At 44.0% G+C, this 10,982-nt stretch overlaps 1 protein-coding gene across 4 annotated transcripts; it reads right to left on the reverse strand.

The window, feature by feature from the left end:
- Positions 1-8: 8 nt before the first annotated feature.
- On the reverse strand, positions 9-3,607 carry EIF1B (eukaryotic translation initiation factor 1B). Of its 4 annotated transcripts, none has more exons than XM_072793255.1 (5): positions 3,573-3,607; positions 2,360-2,461; positions 1,297-1,460; positions 828-929; positions 9-407 (listed from the first exon to the last, which is right to left on the reverse strand). In XM_072793255.1, the coding sequence occupies exons 2-5, from the start codon at positions 2,388-2,390 to the stop codon at positions 363-365; spliced, it is 342 nt and encodes a 113-aa protein (XP_072649356.1). In that variant the 5' UTR covers positions 2,391-2,461; positions 3,573-3,607; the 3' UTR covers positions 9-362. The 4 variants fall into 4 exon arrangements, with proteins under 4 accessions (XP_072649356.1, XP_072649357.1, XP_072649358.1 ...); XM_072793256.1 differs by having other exon boundaries at positions 3,565-3,583; XM_072793257.1 differs by lacking the exon at positions 3,573-3,607 and adding an exon at positions 3,442-3,460.
- Positions 3,608-10,982: the final 7,375 nt, after the last annotated feature.

Below are 10,982 nucleotides of genomic sequence, written 5' to 3' on the forward strand. Positions count from 1 at the left end.
CAAAAGGATTCATAGATGTTTCTTTATTGTTAAGCTGCAACATACATGGTTTAATACAACAAAAAAACATTTAATCAAGTGAAAAATAATAAACCGAACAAATAAACACTCAAAACAAAATATTTTCCATTGGAAACATGTTAAGATGAATACGGGGTCTCATTACCATCTTACTGCAATTTTCTTATGTGTTACTAGCCTACATACCCCATGTTTTCTGTAATCATGCAGATGTGAATGGGAGTTTGAATGATTAAATACATGAAAAGTCCGTTTACTGCAGAGAATCATTTCACAAGGCAGCCAAACTGGGTTTAGAGAACAAAATTATTCAAGAAATTCTCCACGCATTTAGGTTCATTTTAGAATCCATGAACCTTAAGCTGTTCCTCTTTGACAATGCCAACCTGCAAAACAAAATTTAACAGAATCACTCTGAGAAATGCATGATTTCACTCCTAAGAGAACAGGGAGCACTGATTATAAAAAGAATCATTGTTAATAGTCTAGTGCAACACTGTTACTTGTGGTGGTAACTGTTAACAATAAACAGTTCCACACACACTTAAATACCCTGACATGCCCCAAAACTCAACTGGCTATGTAGATACGGGAATGATCAGGTCATTTGCATGGCAACATAAACTGAGTAAAAGTTCTAATGCCTTCAAAATAAGTACCAACTTTCTATTTCTCTCTCAATGAACCAATCTACTTCATTCATATATGATTTTTTTTTTTAACTAAGTAGGAAATAATTCATGTTGCCCTTGAATACAATTTTGGAAGCAATTTCAAGGTTGTACATAAAGTACCCAATCACTCACCTCCAAAAGAAACTGGCAAATGTTTTTTCTTTGGTCACCTTGAAGCTGAATAACCTCTCCGTATTCAGGATGTTCAATCACAGTACCATTACAGGCAAATTTCTGGAGAAGTATACATTTAACATAACCGAGTCAGATACAATGAGGTTTTATTTTCACCCTAAGACCAATATTGACTATTTCAGTAGACCTGATCACGTTTAAGAAACAGGTTTTGTCATCTGTAATCCCCAACAACTCCCAAATCAAGTTGCAAATGAATCAGCAGGAAACATAAAGGAAATGATTTTACTTGGAATATCAAGAACTGAATATTATTTTAAAATGGGGGACAGCACCAATATCTGGGTGTTAAGAGAATGAAGACAGCTTTCTTAGGTCCAGTCATTTCCACCTACTCAAGCAAAGGTGTCCTATTCAGGAGTGCATCAATAACTATAGTTTAATCTTTCCTTCCCAACACCTTTACCTTTTTGAAAGCTTTCACAAGTTTCTTTTTGTCATAATCATCTGCAATGCCCTGGACAGTAGTCAGTGTCTTTCTGCCGTTCCGTTGCTGGATTCTTATATGAATGTAATCCTCAGTCCCTGCCGGGAGTAAGTCGTCACCCTTAGTTGCATCAGCAAAGGGGTCTGCAAAAGGATACAAAAAAAATTCCAAAGCAGAAAAACACCTTTTAGTGAGTTATCTCCAAGTGTAGGGCACACTACAATCTAGACAGCAAAGAAGGTTCTAGTGCTTTTTTTTTTTTTTTTTTTTTTTTTTTTGCGGGTGGGGAATGGGAGGGGGAAACGGAGGTGGGGTATTAACAAAACCACCCAAAGAGGCAAAAATTTAAACAGCTACGTCCGTGGGGACATTTGAATAGAAAACGTCGTTATAGGTAGAGGTTATCATTGAACCAAGTCCTCTAATGAGAGAAAAGCGGTTTTAAAAGCCGTGATTTTACAGCTACTATAAAAACGTGCGTCATCTCGATTACATTCTGATGACAGCAGAAACATTCAAACGTGTCCACCCCAATCGTTTCACCCTAACGGTGCCCTGAAAAAGTAAAAAAAAAAGGAAAAAGATGCCTCTATCTACACCGACGCACATAGACCTATCTGTCGGGAGGCGTCATCTTACAAATTACTACGCAAACAGAGAAGCGGGACCGCAGCCCTGTGACAGATCAGAGGCCCGGAGCCGCTTTTCACCAAATGCCCGCAGGAGCTGCTGCGGACCCGCCCGGACCGCCCGCGGACGCGGGTCCCCGGCCCCGCATCCCGTCCCGGTGGAAGGGCAGGCCCCGGAGCGGCCGGGCGGGCTCGCGGCAGCCGGGGGAGGCCCGGGCGGGGGGCGCCGCGGGGGGGGGGGGCGGGGGGCGCCGCGGGGGGGGGGGGGGCGGGGGGCGCCGCGGCCGTCCTCGGGGAGGGGGTCGCCAGGGGCCCAGTCGCCATTTTCTGGGCGCCGAGACAAAGCCCCACTCGGGGTGCGGGAGGGCGGCGGGGGGCGCGCGGGGGCAGGGGCGGCGGCGGCCGGAGCTTACCGAAAGATTGGAGGTTCTGGATAGTGGACATGCGATACTAGTGTGAGGCCGGTGAGGGGATAAAATTCCTGCGGGGCCCGCCCGGATCACCGTGTCTGGAGGCTGCAGTGGCGAGGAAACGTAAATAAATACGGAGACGCTTCGCCCCGGGGTTGGGATTCGGCTGCAGCGGCGGCGGCGGCGGAAGCCGGGAGGAGGCAGGAAGAGGCGAAGGAGGAGGCGGAGGAAGAGGCGGCGGCCACGGAGGCAAAGACGCGAGAGAAGAGGCGGCGCTGTGGCTTCTCCCACAAAATGGCCGATGGAGGCTATTTAGCCGCGCCCGCCGCCCCTCCCTCGCGACCCACCCGCGCCAGGCATCCTGGGACTTGTAGTTTTGTGGAGGCGGCCGAGCCCGTCCAACCTGGGGCGGGCGGGCTTTCGGGACCGCAATTCCCGGCAGGGAGCACGCCCTCCGGCGCGGGCAGCCAGAACTGGAAGGGTTCAGGGGGCTGCGGGGCTGTCGGGGCCGAGTCCGCAGGTTTGCGGGGGCTGCGCGCTCCCCTCGCTCTCCTCCTCTCGCCGTGTAGCGGCGGCGCCGAGGGCTCGGCGGAGGGGGACGTTCTTAGTCGCCGTCGAGGCTTGGGGTAATGTAAGCTAAATCGGAGGGCAAATGCAAAACAAGCACCGCAGCCCTGGCTTTCGACTCGTCAGCCGCCTCTCAGCAGCCCGTATCGCTATCGCAGTACCGTCCCCCCAGCCTCACCCCGGCCCCTGGTCCCCGTGGAGGTGGGAGGCGAGGGAGCCCCCCGCCCCCGCCCCCGCCCCCGCCCCGGGCAGGGCTGCCCTCGGCCTGACCCCCTGGCGCCGCGGTTCTCGGGGTCCCGCGCGCATCTCCCGGAGGGTTTGATAAAACACCGATCCGTGGACCTCAGAGTTTCTGTTTCAGGTCTGCGGCGTGACCCGGGACTTGGCGAATCTAACAAGCTGCCGGCAGATGCGGCCGCTCCTGGTCTGGGGGCTTCGCCCGGGCCCCGACCTCCCGCGGGGGCCAGTAGGTGTCCTCGGGGCACAGCGGGAGACCAGCCTGTCTGCTGGACCCGAACCTTCGGTAGGATCGGCGCCCCACGGAAATGGGAGGTGAGCTCGGCAGACAGGTTCCTGGGTACGGAGTCGGGAACCAGGGCTGTCACGTGTCTGTTCAAGCCAGCTACACACAGAAAACAAACCTGCTCACCCAGGCAGGCACTCGATTATCAAACTTGGTTGACTTTCTGGAAGGAAGGAGAGAGACTAAAATTTAGGCATTCTTAACCTTTTTTTTTTTTCGTGTCATGGCCTATGGACCCCTTGCGAAGCCTATGGACCCCTTCTCAGAATAGTGCTTTAAGTGCTTAAAATAAAACACGGAGGATTACAAAGCAAACTGTTCATACTGAAATTAAAGACAATACGTTGATAAAACAGTATTGTGTCTTTGCTAATGCATGAATTAACAAGATCTAGTAACAGGTCTAACAAGTACTAGAATTTCTAAAAGGTGATGAAAGATAGAGATAGATCTGACATTAGAAATGTAATATGAAAATGACTGTGCTATTAATGCCAAGTGGCAGATTCTTCTAATACTGCTGTGGTGTTGCCAGTATTCATAATGGGGAAATGCTAAGTTTTGCTTAGAGGTTAGTGAAAATGTTGATGTAATCTTTTTACCCCCCGTCCAATTTTTGGGATTCTCTCCAACAGGGCAGTTTTATCTATGGACCAGGAATCTGTAGGCCCCAAATTAAGAATACCTGTACTTAATTATCTTTTGCGATTAACCATGTTTTTACTGAGTGCTATTTGCCTGTTAGACTTACACACAGTATTATTGATCTTCATAGCCATTCTGTGATGCAGTTAGAACTCTATTGAGATGTAGAAATGGAGGATCTCATAGGTTAAATGATTTGCCTTAAAAAACTCAATTCATGACTCTCAGGAATCTTACTACATTTTTAGTCTTCTAATCTTGATGTAAATAAATAATACTTTTTAAAATCCAGACTTAGGTATGTTAGAGCTGATTCTAAGATTCTTTTTTGTTGTCTGTTTGTTAATCACAGCTACAGTGGTTTCTGTTCTTTGATCTTACAGCTCTATAAGCACGCTTTAATTTTTAATACTACTCTAAATGAAGTATAGACAATTATAAACAATTGCATATATGTTTCTGCTTTCTTTCATATTAGATATCCATACCATTTTATATTACATTGGTTCTCTGAAGAAGACAGGGGTGGCCCAGTGAAGACTAAGATAACAAAGATACACAAAAGGAGTCAAAAAAACACAATCCGGTAATTTAGGGATTTCATGGTCATTTCCCCTGGGAGAACTCCCTTCTACCCCCTAGTGTTGCATCAGAAACCCCCCAGGGCCTCGGAAATCTTCAATAAAAGCCAACTATGTAGGTTAGATACAATTGTGATTGTTATATTAAAAATTCTTTGGTAGCTTTGTTTTTAGGTTTACACTGTCCAGTACGGGAACCACTTGCCACATGTGGCCACTGAGCTCTTGCAGTGTGGCTGGTCCAAATTAATACATGTTCTTTGTATAAAGTACACACTGGCCTTTCAAAGATTTAAATTGTTTCAATTTTATCTGTTTCTTTTTACTTTTTAAAGTGTGGCTACTAGAAAAATTAAAGTTACATGTGGGCCCTTCACTGTTTCTAATAGACAGGGTTGGCTGAAAGTAAAAGGATTGACCTATCAGGAAAGTTATAAAAGGAATAAAGTGAAACATTTAAAATCTAGTCTCTAGTTCTAGTAGGTACTAGATAGTTGAGGTGATTATTTCCCGCCTTGTGTCAGGGAGGAGTATAGATCACGTGGAGGGAAGAGTAGTAGTAAGAGAATCAGGAAAGAATAGAAAAAACGTAGAAGAGTTGAAAAAATCCCCAAAGCTAGAGTTAGACCCCAGGTTGGGATCTTAACTTCCTAATGGTTAAGAAAAAGAGAAAACTATCAGGAAAATTCGTATATATCTACAGGATAAAAACATACCAGTTGTGCCGGAGGAATGACTTTGCCTGGCCCTGAGCTGCAGGAGATGTTTTTCTTGGGCCCTCATAAAGGGGACACTGTGATGTAGTGGACAGCACCCCCAGCAGTTTGCCTCCCGTGAAGACAATGGTGGGTTTTATGCAGCTGTTCTTTGTATCTGCTAGGTATGAAAATGTGCTCTCTGGTTAGAATCTTGGGTCCTCATCTGTCCTACTGTGGCAGGTGCGTGATAATGGGCCACTCAGGTTTCCTGCTTCAGTGAGCATAATTGATCAACAGCCCTAGCCACTGCCCTGTGAATTCAGTCTTGGGTCCTGTTGAGGCCACACTTCCCGCCATCTGCTCCCAGCCAGTGACTGCATGTGACAGGGATCCCAGCACAGGCCTGTTCTCTAGATGAGGGACTCTGCTGATGGGCAACTTTCACCATGACTCTCCATGGGCCTGGCTGAACTTTCCTAGCCTTAGACTGAGATCTAAGACTCTTCTTATTTACCCCCTCCTCTGTCTGTCCTTCACAGGGTCATCTCCTCTGGCTCCTTCCTCTTTCCCTCACAAATGTTCCACCAATAAATCTCATCCAACTCTAAACCCATCTCAGTGTCTGCTTCTCAAAGGACTCAAACTGATACACCTAACCCCAAGCTAGGTGGGACACAAGGTTCTGCCTCTGCAGTATACTCTTGCACCAAGCTTAGAGTCAACAAGAAAGAGCATGAATTTCTGTCCATCCTTGCATTTCTAGCTTATGTACATAGGATTCCAGCTTGCATGGATCTTGTTTCTCTTACCTTCCTGCTGGACTCGGCATTGGATGCAGAGGTACAGTCCTACAGAAGCTGCTTAACAATCCCTCGAAATTACATAAGCCAATTCCTTGTAACAAATTCCTTTCCATATATGTGCATGTGTTCAACCAGAGAAGTAGAAGGGATATATACAGGCACTATCCCTAGCCCTGTGTGGGTCTTGCACATTGTTCCCCTAACCTTTTGGGTGGTTTCCTTACATTTATGTACTGATCAGTATTGTGCTAAATACTGGGGGATGGCCCAAGAACTCTTTAGAGTTTCCCGTCTCTCTGAAGCTCTTTCTAGGACTCTGTCAATGGACTCTAGCTGCCTTGGGCTCTTTTTCTGCTTAACTTAGGGAGTCAGCTGGGCTCTGCCTTTGTTTTCCTTAAAACTTTCAAGGCAGTGAGCTGGGGCAGTCGCAGGGCTCACCTCATTTGTTTTCCATCTTTTAGGGATCACTATTCTTTGACACAGAGTTTCTTGAAAAACTGTTGTTGGTTATACTGTGTCCTGTGTTTTGGTTATTTTAGGTAGGGAGTAAATTCAGTAGATTCATCTTGGTGGACAGCAGAAGTTCAGTACATGTATTTTGAATCAATGAATTAGCTTCTCCTTGGCATCCATCCTGAGGTTAAACCTTTTGCTATGAATGTCTGACGCTTGAACAGTGCAGTGACCTTGCCTTATGGATGTCCTACAGTGGTATAAACATGAGTGTGCAAATTTTTTATCCATCAACAGTGTAAATTTCTTACAGTACTAAAAACTGATACTTCAGAAGACTTTTAGAAATGTGTATTTCTAGAAGTGCTGTTTTATAGTGGAAATTTTGGGCAGAGAAATTAACCTATAAATCAGGTCAACTGAATTTCTGTTCAATTAGTTTGCCCACCTATCCACTTTTATACTTGAGACCTTGCAATTTTCATAGTATGTCCAAATACTGTGTAGGGCATTAAATATACTATCAATATTTGGTAAACATGAGTTGACTTATAGCTAAAAAGAGGAAACATTCTGAACTGAAGCATGCACTGAGTGAGCAAAGAAACTTGCTAGTAATATTTTGTAATCTTTCACTGTGGGCCGGAAATATGCTAAGCACTTTGCATTCTTTTTTACTCTTCATAATGTGAAATGGGTTTTATTATCCTATTTTACAGATGACGAAAATGAGACTTGAAGTTTATCACTTTCACAAAAAAATAAGCTTATTACTTCTTCAAGAACACGTAGTAAGTGCCATAGTTGGGATTTGAACCCAGGTTTGTCTGCCTCCAAATTCCATGTCCTTACTCCTATATCCTTACTCCTTTATGGAGGTTAAGCATACAGTTTGAGCCATACTATGTTTATTAGTATTTTTACAGGGAAAGAATAAGCAAATCTGGCCAATTGAAAACATGCAAAACGTGGGACTGGTGAAGTAGTTTCAGTGGTTGCTGATAAATGACTTAGAATAACTCACAAAAATAGAAGTCACTAAAGGGGAGCCCTGGGCGGCTCAGTCAGTTGAGCATCTGCCTTCGGCTCAGGTCATGATCCTGGGGTCCTGCAATTGAGCCCTATATCGGGCTTCCTGCTCATCAGGGAGTCTGCTTCTTCCTCTCTCTCTCCCTTTGCCCCTCCCCACTGCTTGTTCTCTCTCTCAAATAAAAAAGTATACACCAAAGCTAAGTTTTCATAATGCTGGGGTTTTCATTGATAACAAATTAGGTATAAAGCCATAGTGTTCTAATTCATTGGAAATAAAAAAGCATTGGCTCTCCCCTTCATCATAACCAAAGTCATATTTCTCAGTTCCGTAACGTTATCCAGCTTCTGAAACAGTCCTGAACTTCCTCCCTCCGCAAAGAGTACAAGTGAGTCCGTTGACCCAGGTGAGCATTTATCAGTCAGCCTTTATTGAGTGCCTCCAGCATGCTTTCGTACCCTGCCAGGTGCTGTGACAAGAGACCTATATTTGAATCAATTAGGGAGTAATTCAGTATGTGCTGGAAGTCAAAGGTTGAAACTACAAGCCTACTGATTATTTTTTTTTCCTACTGATTATTTTTGAAAAAGTGAATTCATGTCATATTTTTTTATAACATATACTTATTCTTGAGTGCATGGGTGGCTTAGTGGATGAGTGTCTGCTTTTGTCTCAGGCTGTGTTCCCAGGTTCCTGGGATCGAGTCCTGCATCAGGAGCCTGCTTCTCTCTCTGACTATGTCTCTGCCTCTCTCTCTGTGTCTCTCATGAATAAATAAATAAGAGAATAAATATATTTTTATTTTTTTAAGAGATTTTTTAAAGAATATATGAATTTTTAGCTTATCTTTACAAACAAAATTCAGAAACACTGGTAGCAATTGTTCTACCTTAGCTGAGGGACAGTTTTTCAATTTGTCACAATGCCTATTATATCTTACTGTCCCTTTAACATGGATGCTGAATGCCCATTGCTATTGCCATTATCAGTTGTCCAGAACATCGCCTGACTGACTAAATGCTGGTGGCCTTGGTTTGCAGCCTCTTGCCAGAGATTTAGAGAAGGCATTATAGATGCCTTTTTAAATGCATTTTCTTTAGCTCGAGCTTCCTGAGAGTCAAGGGGTAGACGGGAGGAAATGCAATAGATTTTAAAATGTAGGACTGATTTTGGAAGAGGATCTATAGTTGGCTATCAAAACTAGATGTCGAGAGGGAAGTATTGGTCAGAGGAGTATTTCAGAAAAGAAATATAGGTCAGGGGGAAGAAAATCAGTTACTTTGGTAAAGATAGGCAAACATACATGGAAGGAGGAGGGAGGAATGGAGGAAGGACAGGGAGGAAAAGGCAGGCAGGATGCTCTGTGGAAATGATTGCATCCATATGATAATAAAAGTGAGGAAATCCAATACACAGTGGACACTTACGCAAGTAGAATTTAGGACTTGGTCAGATAGAGGCTCACCCATTGTTTTTAAAAAGGTAAATTAGCTGTCACATTTCACATGAAAATTCAGATTTCTATCTTAAAAAAAAAAAATCTACACTGACAGCTTATCTTAAAAAAAATCACTTCTCAGCCTTTTGGCTAAGATCAAGTGTAAAAAAAAAAAATCAGTCAAGGCTGATCTGTAGATACTTCACTTCCAATTGCCCAAGCAGTGGGGTCAGGTGAATGAAATTATGATGGAAAAAAACAATCAATGAGTTAAAATATTAAAAAAGGAGGTGGAGCCAAATGTGACCTGGATTGTTCCACCTTAGAGGACATTTTGGGAAAGAGTTAGTGCCAAGTGAGAGGGTAGAGTCACGAAAGAAGGAACATGTGTTTTGTATTAAAAAGTTAAATTGAACCTTTTGGCTCAAGAGAGCATTTGGTGGTACAGAATTTTTGGCTCCTCTTCTGACTTGGGTTAGTCCAGCATATATAATACATCAGCAGTTGCCATTCTGTCTTGTTTAGCTGTTCTGTGCACTGGGATTTGTGGCAGAGATTGCAAATTGCTACTTAAGCTCCATTGAACCCTTCTTTCTTAGTGAAACAGAGTTCCAGTTTTATTCTGGGTTGCAATGTGCTCAGCTAAAAGAATATACTACATTTCAGCCTTCCTTGCTAGATGTGACCAAAGCAACATAGGCAGAAATGTTGAGTGGGCTCTCCAAAAAATCACTTAAAGGAAGAAGACTCAGTTCAGAAAAGTGTCCATTTGCTCTCCTTTTTTCTTCCTTCCTGCTCCCTAGAATGGAGACAGGATGCTGGAAGCACAACAGCCATCTTGGACAATGAGGTGACCTCGCCATTTGGATGTGCTGCAGAAGTGGTGTAGAATGATAGAGGGAGCCTGGGGCTATGGACTTCCCATCTCTGATCTTCTTACTTGACACATGTTTAAGCCTGTGCTATTTTGGGTTTCCAGTGAAATGAAGTGGAACCCAATCTTTTGAAGAGTGCTGCTGTGTGAATGGAAACCCCAGGACTTAAGGAAGCTAGGCACACACTTTCCTAGTGCCCCGTGTCAGTGCTGTCTGTGGCATGGATTATACCTTCTATGCTAAGTGATCCAGCAGAATTGTGCCTGCTACAATGTGGGTTGTAGGAGGACATGCTAGAAGTAAACTGACAGTAGATTGTGTCTCCTCACACTTCAGAGGCCACTGGCAGGGTAGATGTCCAGCAACTGTCTTGGGCTCATCACATCTTTGCAATAAACAACAGTGACCGACAATGGCCTATGGGAGTTTTAAATGAGAGTTGATCGAATTTAGCCTTGTTTATTATCTGCTTTGTAAACTATACACCTGGACTCTCACCATGAAACTGGAAGTAGAGTTCCTAAAGTTCAAGTTTAAAAAGTCTTAAATCAATAAACATTCTTTGTTTTTTATAATTTGGTTATATATATTGGAGGGTTGACCTCCAGCTGATGTCCATAACTGCATCCATACATGCTGTTAAATTATTAAAATGCTTTCGTGGTGCTTGGCAAATAGGTACTGCCCAGCCTCCATGCACCTGCTCCTCCCTTTGCACCTCTTAGACCATTGCATGAACAAGCAGCTGAAAGGCAGATGCCTCACTGGCAACAAGGTCTTCCTTGATTTAGTCACTATCCACTTTTAAAATTAGGCATTTGAGCTCACAGTGTTCATTTTCCCGGCTGTGTGTTCATTGCTGCCCAATTTTTGTCAGTATTTTGATTGAAACATGGTGGAGGGAGGTGTTCTAGATTTTCCAGAGCCCAACCCTGGATCAAATCAGGTCAGCAGAGGAACTGAAAATGTGTTTTATTTCAGTTTGTTCCTACCCCTTCTCACCCTCTCGAGAA

This window comes from Canis lupus, chromosome 22 (assembly GCF_048164855.1).
Source record: "Canis lupus baileyi chromosome 22, mCanLup2.hap1, whole genome shotgun sequence".
Classification (NCBI taxonomy): Eukaryota; Metazoa; Chordata; class Mammalia; order Carnivora; family Canidae; genus Canis; species Canis lupus.

What these genes read in the sequence shown, in the direction of transcription:
- EIF1B (XM_072793255.1), bottom strand. Translation starts at nt 2,390, where the DNA reads ATGTCCACTATCCAGAACCTCCAATCTTTCG. An exon ending in TTGTGAAAGCTTTCAAAAAG is followed by an intron (nt 930 to 1,296) that starts GTAAAGGTGTTG and finishes ATACTTCTCCAG; the next exon opens with AAATTTGCCTGTAATGGTAC. An exon ending in TTTGCCAGTTTCTTTTGGAG is followed by an intron (nt 408 to 827) that starts GTGAGTGATTGG and finishes TTTGTTTTGCAG; the next exon opens with GTTGGCATTGTCAAAGAGGA.